We start from the raw sequence: 12,627 nt of genomic DNA, 5'->3' as shown, positions 1-12,627 counted from the left end.
TTCATGCTGTCACATAGCTCCCTAAGACCCTGCTTGTATTTTTCCATTCTTTTCACCATCTGTTCTTTTTTGTGTGTGAATTCAAATGTCTTATCTTCCAATTCACTGATACTTTCTTCTGCCTATTCAAATCCACAGTGGTATCCCGCCATTGTCTTTTTCATCTCCTCCATTATACCCTTCATTCCCATAAGTTCTGCCCTGCCATTTGTTTTTCCAAGTTTGTGAATTCTTCTTTATGCTCATCCAGTGTCTTCCTTATATCCTTAATCTATTTTGCTATGTCTTCCTTCAGTTCACTGACAATTTTTGAATTGATTTAGATTTGTTTGAAGATCTTTAATTAGTTCTTCATTTCAATGAATTGATTTAGCATTAATTGCTTCAGCTTCTGTATCTATGGTTCATTATTTTAAACTGTCTCAGCATCTGTCTTTCTTGATTAGTTTATTCTGGAGCTCATTTTCACTCTTTTCCCTAGGGTTTTCTTGTTGGTTGGCTTTGTTTTCTAACCTTTGGTCTTCAGGTCAGCTTACTCTAGACCTCTCACTTAGATTCTATTTAGTTGATCAGAGTTGTCTCCTTTTGCATTCTGTTTCTTGTCCTGCCTCTATGTAGCCTTTTTGTGTGAGGGTCTCCTCAGTTATGGTCAACTCCAGTCAGGTTTTCCCAGTCCAGGGAGGCCCAGGTCTCAGGAGGAGGGTGTGGAGTTTCTTTGAGAATGAGACCCTCCTGTGGGTCCTTTAGACTGTGTTTTTCTTATGCTGTCCATCAGGTGGCACTTTCCAGCCCACAGATTGTCCACCAGTGAGAGGATTTATGGAGACTTTAGTTCTCCCAGTGACCCTGACCCTGCTGGAGGCATGGCTAACTGAAACTGGTTTCTGAATTCCAGCCCCTGTGTTCTGAGTTCGCCAAAGGAGGACTTCCACTGGAGCTTGGCCATGCCCCCCTTTTCTTGGGAAATTATGGTCCTTAGTGAATTTTCTCCCCCACTAGGCTTATTGCTTTGTCTTGCAGAGCTATCTTAGCTCTGCTCTTCTCTGGGCCCAAATTGCAAGTCTTTGAGGCTTTCTGTAATTGGCTACTTGGAATAGTTATTAAAAAAAGAGAAAAAGCTAAAAAAGGAAAGAAGAAAAAGAAAGGCCCAATATAGACTATTTAAAGAAAAGTCCCTTAATTCTGTTCTTGCAGTTCTGATGGGCTATTGAAATGCAAAAGAGATGAGGTGTTGGAGAGCAATTGAGTAGCAAACATGAAACCAGTAAAACTGGTATTTCAGAGAAGGGCCCTGGCCCCCTGTGTTTGCATATGTACCTGATTCTGTTTGAGCCCATCCTTTCTCTGTATTATGTTCACCCCCAACCCCAAAAGTCTGATTTTTTAGTGCTGTTTTTGCTAGCCCTATCTCCTCTCTGCCAGGCTGATTGCTCCTAGATTCTCCAGTGTCTGGTTTCAGTTTATGTATGGTTGGAGTTTTTGTTCAGCAGTCTGATTTGTTAACCAGTACTGCAACTGCAGTTCTCCCTTCTGGTTCTCATCACTGATGGCCCCTCCTCCCTCAGGATACCAGCCACAAAGGAGTCTGTTGTTCCATGCAAGGAAGGGTGCAGACCTCTTGGCCTTGAGAACTTACAGATTTCACTGATCTCAGTTTGCCCACACACTGGAGACTGTTGTATGATATGTGTCCACACTCATATTCCCCTGCAGCATCTGTTCACATAGTTCCTGTCTATTTACCAGCTGCCCCAGAGGAGTAACTAAAACACACATCTCACCATTCTGCCATCTTGCCCACCTTTCTGGTTAGCTTTAAAAATATTTATGTGTCATGTGTTGAACTCGGGCTGTGGACAATTCATGGAAAGATAATGTTTCTGGTTGCTGTGTATAGAGTGGCCTGGAAAAGAGAAAGAAGTGGGAGCCCACCTAAAAACTGTTGCAGAAGCCCACAATGCTTTCAGACCAGTCCCTGGGCCCTAAAAGAACATGTACTGACCCAGATGTCTGGATGGAGACCTGAGCTGGGAGAAGGAAGGTCCTCCTGGAAGGAAATTGTAGAAGATATAAACATGGAAAAGAAATGGCAGCATAGTAAAAAGGTTTCCCCCACTGAGAAGTCCCTCCAGTGTTTGTGCTGCTGCTTGCAATGGCACTCATGAATGCACTCCTTTACTTCTGCCTTGATTGCCTTTTTTATTTCCCCTCAACATTCTGCCATGGACCCCAATCACTGTCCATTTTGTCACTTCAGAATGGAACAGATGAAAATCTACTTCCCATGGCTGTCCAGTCCTGTGAGGAGCTGAGAACAGAAGTGTGGCATTTAAAATGCATTGGGAAAGGATCTGTGAGGAGACTTCTTTAGTGACTGCTTTGTGGAGTATTGCTGACTTACAGACCTGGAGAACTTTAACTTTGAGTTTCAGGTGTCACACAGATACTTAAAATTTCAGGGAACTACTGTGTTATACAAAGAGCAAAGCATCTCAGAATTTAGAAGTGACAGTTAAAACTCAGGAGTAAATGTGACTGCTATAAGAGTTTACAATTTAAGCTTTAATTTCCTTGTAAGCATTTTTAAATGAATCTACTTTCAGAAACTATGTTATATCTATCTGTCTATATATATACATGTATATCAAAGGGTCAGAGAGAGTTGACAATTATGGGTTTTCTAAAGAAAACTGTTCTAAGAAAAGGAAAGAGGAGGGTCAGTCTCTTTCCTTTTTTGCACTGGAGGTAATTTTTTTCAATTTATATTTACCCTTACAATTGGCAGTCTGCCCTTGACCTGGATTTTCCTGAACACACCACACTCTTTTTCACTCCAAGTTTTCCCAATTGCTAGTCCTTCTCTATGCCTAGAGCAATTGTTCTCAAATTTCAGCGTGCCTCAGAATCACTCAGGGACTTGTCAAACTGCATAAAGCCAGGTTCCTCCTCAGAGTTTCTGACTCCCAAGAGTTTCTGAGGTGGTGCCTGAAAATTCACATTTCTGACAATTTCCCAGTGGTATTGATGTAACTTGTCCTAGGACACTTTGACTCACTAGCCTGTAACCTTCCCTCTGACCCTCAGCTTCCTCTCCACACCAGTGTGTTCCCCAGATACTGATACCTCCCTAACCCTCAACTTATCCCCTACTTGCCTTATTGGACTTTCTTGTTTAATTGTCTGTCTTCTCTGCCATGCCTTGGGCTCTGTCAGTCCCTATGTCCCCATGCAGCCTCCACCTAGATCAATGCCTGGAGTACAGTGGGTGCATAACAGATATTTTTCAAATGAAAAACATTGCAAGTGGAGGGGTTGGGGCAGGCATGCATGTTTGGGAGGTCACTGCACATAGCTAACCATTGACACCACAAGATCAGGAGAGTGGCATTGCCAGGCAGGGTTTGGAGGGTGCATGTTCTCCTCCTGGCAGCACCTAAGTATCACCTGGGAGTTTTCAACATGTGCCAGGACCTGCCCCAGACCACCTCAGTCCCTGTCATTGGCAGGCTTCTCAAAGCTCCTGGGTGACTCTAGGGAGCAGTGAGAGCAGAGAACCATTGGTGGGGACTGGGGAAACTGGCCAGGCTGTCAGGATGGCTTAAGATCAAAGCCTGGCTTTCCTTCTCTGTGAGTGGGGATCATCAGTACCTACCTCACAGGATTGCAGGGAAGACTCCATGAATTAACATGTATAAAGCACTAGAGCAATGCTAGGTGCAGAGGAAGCACCTAAAGCACTGATTGAATTAAAAAGTAGGGCCCAGAACTCAAATCTATTGGCTTTATATCTGCATACAGTGGAAGTTTCCAGTCATTCATGAGGAAATAACCCTGTATCCCTCTTCCCCTTTGAAGGAATCTCCAGTTGTCATTTTGTACCATTCTTTCCTACAGCAGTCAACAGTATATGCCATGAGATTCATTCTTACCCCTCCCTTTATCCCCCATGCAGAGAGTCCCTGGGGGCTGCCCATTGTGGATGATGATGCAGCATCCATGGCAAAGGAGCTGATAGCACAACTGGCCAACCTGAAGTTAGAATTTAAGCCATGGCCTGGAGGTAAGAAATCCCCACCCTGCCCATCAGAGAAGGGCAGGAATGGGGGGAGATGGGAGCCTCCAGCCTGCAGGAAGGGGCCTTAGTAGTCTGGAACCTATGTGAACTGTCATGGGGTGGGGGCTCAAGCTTTGCCTCCAGAGGGCTTGCCCCCTCACTCAGGTAACTTGCCCATCCTCTTGACCTCTCACCCCCTCTGTCACTTTCCTCCCCTTCCCCACTGCCTCTTTCAGAATTAGAAGGAGCAGACTAAAAGGAACAGTGATACCTATCAGTCATTCCCCCAGACCTATAGTTGTTCCTTCTAGTCCTCTCATTTTATAATGTTCATTGTGCCATGGAGCAGGTCAAGTCATTTCCCTCTCTGTTACAGATGAGGAGATCAAGGCCTGGCACTGTTAAATAAGTGCCTTAAGGATGCACAACTAGAGGGTGGCCTTACCACTTGGATTGTGGGCAGGGGGTCAGATGCAAATTAGTCTCCTGGGGGGAGGGGCCAGGATTGACCACATGATCATATAGCTCATTGGCCAGGGAGGAACAGAGGGTTTGCTGATGATACACAGGCTCTGAGGCAGCAATGGGCATGTGGCAGTCCCTTAGGCAATGTCACAGCAGGAGGAAATTCCTCAGAGACATGGATCACATAGCTCCCTGACACTGATCCCATCTGTCACCCCCATCAGCCTGGCAGTGGTGGCCTCTAAAGCCAGGGAGATGACTGATGATTCTCACTTGGTGTCCCTTGCCCCAGGCATGATCCCTCCTGGGTCAGGTGGATAGCAAGGGGTAGTCTAGTCCAAGCCTGGACCCTTTTCCTGGGGAAAAAGTTGGGGAATGTGGGCCGCACCTGTGTAACACCATTCCTACCCCCATGGAGAGCAGGCTGTGCTTCTAGGGTTTTATTAGGCAGGTGGTACAGACAGCAGTGAGGTTTTCAGGAAGGAGAGAGGCAGGACCTTCACTAAGTATGTGGGAATGGGGCTTAGAAGTCAGCTGGGTGACGGGCACACACTCATGGGCTTGTCCTCAAAACAGGTCCCTGATACCTGAATGGGCATAAGATGCCAAGATGTAGCCCATAGGTAGAAGCAGTCTAGAGAACCAGAGACCCCAGGCAGGGAGGGTGAGGGCAGAGGCTCTATCCAGGCCATTTTGGATCGATAACCTGGACAGTATCAAAGATTCAGTTCCTTCTACTGCTATACGCTTATTCATGCCACCTTTCTTTATTTCTTTTCTTTTTGGCCTATGTTATTGCTGTAGCCTCCAAACACCCCAAGCATACTCTGGCTTCAGGAACTTTGTACTTTCTGCTCCCTCTGCAGACCTAGAAAACTCTTCCACCTGGGCTCCTTCAGACTTGATTCAAATATCTCATTTTGGGGGGTGGTCTTCCCTGACCACTCTGATCTAAAATTTCAACCACCCTGTTCTTGTTTGCTATGCTGCCATCATGCAAAATACCAGAAATGGGTTGGCTTTTATAAAGGGGGTTTATTTGCTGAAAATTTATAGTCCTATGGCCATAAAAGTGTCCAAACTAAGGCACCAACAAGAGGATACCTTCACTGAAGAATGGCCAATGGTGTCTGGAGCACCTCTGTCAGCTGCGAAGGCATGAGGCTATCATCTGCTCTGGGGTTCTGGTTTCAAAATGGCTTTTCCCAAAATGTCTCTGGGATTGTCTCTCTTACCTTCTCCAGAGCAAACTCTGGCCTAGCATCTTCAAAGCAGTCAGCTCCCAAGTATCTCTCCAAAAGTCTCTCTCAGCTGCAGCACTGAACTGTCTGTGCTCTTATAGGGCTCCATTGATTTAATTGCAACCAATGCTGAATGGGTAAGGTAACACCACCATGGAAATAATCTAATCAAAAGTATTACCTAAGGGGCACCAAGGGAGTCACATCTCCCCAGAAACACCCATTCAAGAGGCCATACCCTAATCACAAAGATTAATAAATCTGCTCCCACAAGATTGCATTAAAGAATATGGCTTTTGGGGGAATGTAATATATCCAAACAGCAGACACCCCTCCCATAACATTTAATATTTCCCAACCTTATATATTTTTTTCTTTAGCCCTTAATTGCTGTCCAACTTAATATATGCTTTACTTATTTATCTCACTTATCCCACATTGATGTAAGCCTCCTGAAAGTAGGTATTTCAGGATGTTCTGCTTATCACAGCATGTCCAGGGCTTAAGAGTGTACAAGATAAACAGTAGGTGCTCAGAAAATACTTGCTGAATATGTGTGGAATGGAGAGGGAATGGGATGGGAGAGTCAGGTCACCTCTGAGCATATGGTATAGACTGCCTGCTTGCCCAGGGAATGCCAAGACCAAAGGATTGCTGAGCCAGCTTAAACCATGGCCAGAGTGGTGCCTGGGGTGGGCAAAATCTGGGGAGATGCTTTCAGAAGGGGGATGTTTCTGTAACCCCAGCCATGTGGTTTCAGCCAGAAGTGTGTTCACTAAAACATGGGGTGAACCAGAGGCCTGCTGGAGGAGCCGTTGAGTGCCAGGGACTTGAGGGTATGGGTGTGTATTCTGGCCCTTTCTTTTGTGACTTATGTGAGATTCGCAGGGAACATTGTCTCTTTGTGTCTCAGTTTCCACATCTGTCATAGATGGAAAACAACAGTACCTACCTCTTAAACTTGTTACAAGGAGGAACTGAGCCAGTGTTTGGTGAAGTGCTCAGAACAGGGCCCAGCACATAAGTGCTTTAGAAGTTTTTTATTGGGGGTTGCTTTTTTAAATATTTGTATCATTTTTAATGCAATTTTATTGAGATATATTCATACAGCATACAATCCATCTAAAGTATAAAACCAATGGCTCACAATATCATCATATACTTGTACATTCACTGCCATAATCAATTTTAAACTATTTTCATTAGTCCAAAATAAAGAAAAAATAAAAATAAAAATGAAAAAGAACACACAAAACATCCAATACCCCTATGCCCCCTATTATTTATGTAACTTTTGTCTTTCTTTTATTACTCATTTGTCCATACATGATCCAGGGAGTATCAGTCCCAAGCTTTTCATAGTCACACAGTCATATGATGAAAGCTATGTCATTACACAATCATCATTAAGAATCAAATTTACTGCCTTCTGGGAAGATGGCTGAGTAGGTGAAGCAGAATGGGTTTCTGCTCCATGAAAGTAACTAGAAAGGGGCTGGAGGACACTAGGGACCAGAGGTTTGGGCTGTGACTGGCTATAGAGGGTCCCCCACAGTACATGGAGGGGAGACCAACAAAACCAGGGAGAGATGGTGGCTGGGGGGCATGGTGAGTTTGTGTTCCCTTTAGACTGCCTCACAGTCAGCAGCAGCAAAACCACTGCCAGGCAAGTGAGTGAGCAGAAATGCTCCACTCTTGTGAACCTACCTTGAGAGTTTGCTAGGGGATGATCTTCCACAGTCAGACAGTGGAAGCACAGAAAGAGCAAATGGGAAAAAATAAAAAAAAATTGAAATGGATCTCAGGGAAATGATAGACACCATAAAGTAAATGACTTTAAGACTCGTTGGTGGCCCAGAAGGAGAAGAGAAAGGTAAAGGGCTAGGAAGAGTGTTTCAAGACATAGTTGAGGAGAACTTCCCAAACCTTCTCAATGACATAAATATGCAAATCAAAGATGCCCAGTGAACTCCAAATAGAATAAATCCAAATAAACCTACTCCAAGACATATACTGATTAGATTGTCAAATGCTGAAGAGGAGAAACTTCTGAAAGCAGCAGAAGAGAAGTCATTCACCACATACAAGGGAAATAACATCAGACTAAGCACTGACTACTCATCAGGCACCATGGAGGCAAGAATGCAGTGGTATGACATACTTAAGATTCTGAAAGAGAAAAATTGCTAGCCAAGAATTCTTTATCCAGCAAAGCTCTCCTTCAAAATTGAAGGAGAGTTATAATTGTCACAGACAAAAAATTTGGAGAGACTTTGTTAAGAAGAGATGTGCCCTGCAAAAATACTAAGGGGAGCTCGATCAGCTGAGGAAAAAAGAAAGGAGAGAGAGGTTTGGAGAAGACCACAGAACTGAAGAGTTATTAGTAAGAGTAACTTAAAGGGGAAAAAAGAGAGGGAAAAATAGACATAACAACTAAAACCAAAGGATAAGATGGCTGGTTCAAGAGCTCCCTTCACAGTAATAACTTTGAATAAGAATGATTAAACTCTGTAATTAAAAGATACAGACTGGTACAATGGATTAAAAAATATGACCCATTGATATGCTGTTTACAAGAGACTCATTTTAGACCCTGTGACACAAAGAGACTGAAAGGGAGAGGATGGAAAAGAATATTCTACACAAACTGCAGTCAAATGAAACTGCAGTAGCTATATTAATATTGGGCAAAATAGACTTTAAATGCAAAGATGTCATAAGAGACAAAGGACACTATGTGGTAATAAAAGGGATAATTTACCAAGAAGAAATAACAAGTATAAATGTTTATGCACCCAGTGAAGGAGCCCAAAGTACATAAGAGAAACACTGGCTAAACTGAAGGGAGCAATAGACAAGTCTAAAATAATAGTGGGATATTTCAATACACCACTCTCTTCTAAAGATAGAACAACCAGACAAAGGACAAATAAGGAAATTGAGAACCTTGACAATGTGATAAATGAATTAGACTTAGACATATAGAGAGCATTACATCCAAAATAACCAGGATATGCATTCTTCTCTAATGCCCATGGAACATTCTCCAGGATAGATCATATGCTGGGGCATAACACAAGCCTCAATAAATTTAGAAAAATTGAAATTATTCAAAGCACATTTTCTGACCACAATGGAATGCAACTAGAAGTCAACAACCCCCAAAGAGCCAGATCTTTCACAAACATATGGAGGTTAAAAAACACACTCCTAAACAACCAGTGAAGGCAGTGCTGAGAGGGAAATCTATAGCTCTAAATACATGTATCAAAAAGCAAGACAGAGCAGAACTAAAGACCTAAATGAACAGCTGAAGAGGCTATAGAATGACCAGCAAAGTATCCCAAAAGCAAGTAGATGAAAAGAAACAAAAAAATATTAAAGCAGAAATAAATAAGCTGGAAAACAAAAAATAAGAGAGAATGAATAAAACCAAAAGTTGCTTCTTTCAGAAGATCAACAAGACTATAGACCCTTAGCTATGCTGATAAAATAAAAAAGAAAGAAGATCAAAATAAATAGAATCAGAAATGAGAAGGGGAAATTTTCTACAGATTCCAAAGAAATAAAAAAATTCCTAAGAGGATACTATGGAAAACTGTATGCCAATAGCTAAACAATTTAGAGGAGATGGACAATTTTCTGGAAACACATGAACAACCTACAATGAACAGTGAAGAAACAGAAGACCTCACCAAACCAATCCCAAGCAAAGAGATCCAATCAGTCATCAAAAATATGCTATAAATAAAAGCCCAGGGCCAGATGGCTTCACAGGGGCATTTTACCAAACTTTCCTTAAAGAATTGACACTTAAACTCTTTCAAAAAATTAAAAAAGCAACATTACCTAACTCATTTCATGGAGCTAATATCACTCTGATACAAAAACTAAGAAAACTGTAGGCCAATCTCCTTAATGAATATAGATGCAAAAATCCTAAACAAAATACTTGCAAATCAAATCCAAAGGCACATTAAAAGAATTTTACACCACAACCAAGTGATGCCTACATGCAAGGGTGGTTCAACCTAAGAAAATCAATTTAATTCAACATATTAACAAATTAAGAGGGAAAAAATCCAATGATCATCTCAATAGATGCTGAAAAAACCCTTGACAAAATTCAACATCACCTTTTGAGAAAAACACTGCAAAAGGTAGAAATTGAAGAAACATTCCTCAATATGATAAAAAGCATATATGAAAAACCCACAGCCAATATAGTACTCAATGCTGAGAGGCTGAAAGACTTCCCCTAAGATTGGGAAGGAGACAAGGATGCCCACTATCACCTCTATTATTCAACATTGTGCTAGAAGTTATGAACAGAGAAATTCATCATGATAATAATCCAAAAGTTTTCCAAATTGGAACTCATTATTTGCAGATGGTATGATCTCATATTTGAAAAATCCTGAGAATTGAACTACAGAGCTACTTCAGCTAATAAACAAATTCAGCAGAGTTGCAGGATATAAGATTAATGCATGTAAGTCCATATTGTTCCTATACACTAGTAATGACCTAACTGAAGAGGCAATCAAAAAAAATTCCATTCACAAGAGCAACTATAAAAATCATATACCTAGGAATAAACTTAACCAAGGACATAAAGGATCTCTACAGAGAAAATTACAAAACTTTACTAAAAGAAATAAAAAAGGACCTGCAAAGGTGGAAAAATATGCCATGCTCAAGGATAGGAAGACTAAACATTGTTAAGATATCAATTCTACCCAAAATGATATATAATTTCAATGCAATTCCAACCAAAATTCCAGCAACCTATGCTGCAGACTTGGGAAAACTAGTTATCAGATTTATTTGGAAGGTAAAGGGAACTCAAATTGCCAAAAACATCCTAAGAAAGAAGAACAAAGTGGGAGGACTTAAATGTCCAGACTTTGAAGTCTACTATAAAGCTACAGTGGCCAAAACAGCATGGTACTGGCATAAAGATAGACATATTGATCAATTTAATCAAATTGAGAGTTCAGAAATAGACCAACAGATATACAGTCGATGGATTTTTATAAGGCCCCCAAGTCCATCCATATGGGATAGCAGTCTTTTCAACAAATGGAGCTGGGAGAACTGGATAGACATAACAAAAAGAATGATAGAGGACCCCCACCTCATTCCCTATAAAAATTATCTCAAAGTGGATCAAAGACCTCAATATAAGAGACTGTACCATAAAACTCCTAGAAGATAATATAGGGAGACATCTTTAAGACCTTACTCCAAAAGCACAATGAAAGAAAAACAGGTTAATGGGACCTCCTCAAAATCAAAAGCTTCTGTACCTCAAAGGAGTTTGTCAAAAATGTGAAGAGGCAGCCAACATAATGGGAGAAAATATTTGGAAACCATGTATCTGATAAGAGACTGGTATCTTGCATTTATGAAGAAATCCTACAACTCAATGACAATAGTACAAACAGCCCAATTATAAAATGGGCAAAAGATATGAAAAGACATTTCTCTGAAGAGGAAATGCAAATGGCTAAAAAACACATGAAAAAATGTTCATTTTCACTAGCTATTAGGGAAATACAAATCAAGACCACAATGAGCTATCACCTCACACCAATAAGAATGACTGCCATCAAACACAGGAAAGTACAAATGCTGGAGAGGATGTGGAGAAATTGGAACCCTTATTCATTGCTGGTGGAACTGTATAAAGGTACAGCCACTCTGGAAGATAGTTTGGCAGTTTCTTAGAAAAATAGATATTGAATTACCCTATGATCCAACAATTCCGCTTCATGGTATATACCCAGAAAGAACATTTGAAAGCAGTGACATGAACTGACATTTGTACACCAATGTTCATAGCAGCATTGTTCACAATTGCAAAGAGAAGGAAACAATATAAGTGTCCTTCACAGATGAGTGGTTAAACAATATATGGTATATAAATAAGATGGAATACTATGGAGCAGTAAGAAGAAACAAGGTCCTGAAATATATGGCAACATGGATGAACCTAGAAGATATAATGCTGGGTGAAATAAATCAGACACAAAAGGAGGTATATTTTATGTTACCACTTCTGAGAACTATCTGAACAATGTAAAAATCAATGTCTTATAATATAGAATATTGGGGACCTAGTGATAGACAGGAGATAGTGAGAGGGAATGGTAATCTAATATGTTCAGATATGTTAATGATCGTTGAATTCAAAGGTATGGTAATGGATGGGGTGATTGTTAATGGGATTATAAGTATCAGATCTGTATTGAAGGTGAATAGTATTGAAAGGGGTTGTTTAAAGGCATATTCTGCACAGATCAGCCACACAGTAATAGATAGGTCCTTGCATGATATGCTTCTAAGTTATGACATTAGCACAGAGAGTTGACAACAGCAGGGTATATGGGAAAAATATACATATTGCATATTAGGGACTATAATTAATAGGAATACCATACTATTATTACAGAAACACTAGGTACAAATAGTTAAGGGCTGACAAGAGCTATGAGATATTTTGGGTCATAAGAATTATTTAAAATGGAGAGTGTTGAGGATATACAACTAAATGATAATGGGAGATATGGATGGATTATTGTGGACATAACATATGCTGTGTGAACTTAGGAACCCCCCACTTTATAAGTTAAGCTCTGATAATGAGGCTTTCTCAGGTGAAACTTATGGTTGTAAAGGGGATACTAGGCCCCCCCTGCTATTATGCATAGAAGTCACCTTCAGAGAACTTTGCTGCTCATATGTGGACTTTCTCTATTTAAGCCTAACTCTGCAAATTGATTCATCACCCTCCCCCTGACATGTGACAGGACCACAAGATGAATGAGCCTTCCTGGCAGTATGGGACATGGATTCCGGGAATGA

The 12,627-nt window shown here is 41.1% G+C and overlaps 1 protein-coding gene across 3 annotated transcripts in view; it reads left to right on the top strand.

Moving 5' to 3' along the window:
- LOC119519979 (H-2 class I histocompatibility antigen, Q10 alpha chain-like) overlaps window positions 1–12,627 on the top strand; it is a 44,500-nt gene that overhangs the window by 19,554 nt on the left and 12,319 nt on the right. For all 3 annotated transcript variants that reach the window (XM_037817704.1, XM_037817702.1, XM_037817703.1), the window contains exon 2: window positions 3,953–4,060. In XM_037817704.1, coding sequence (XP_037673632.1) covers window positions 3,953–4,060 — 108 coding nt within the window. The remainder of the gene's footprint in view (window positions 1–3,952; window positions 4,061–12,627) is intronic.

The sequence above is a fragment of the Choloepus didactylus genome, chromosome 24 (genome assembly GCF_015220235.1).
Source record: "Choloepus didactylus isolate mChoDid1 chromosome 24, mChoDid1.pri, whole genome shotgun sequence".
In the NCBI taxonomy this organism is placed as follows: domain Eukaryota; kingdom Metazoa; phylum Chordata; class Mammalia; order Pilosa; family Megalonychidae; genus Choloepus; species Choloepus didactylus.
This window is presented reverse-complemented; position numbering and strand designations above follow the sequence as displayed.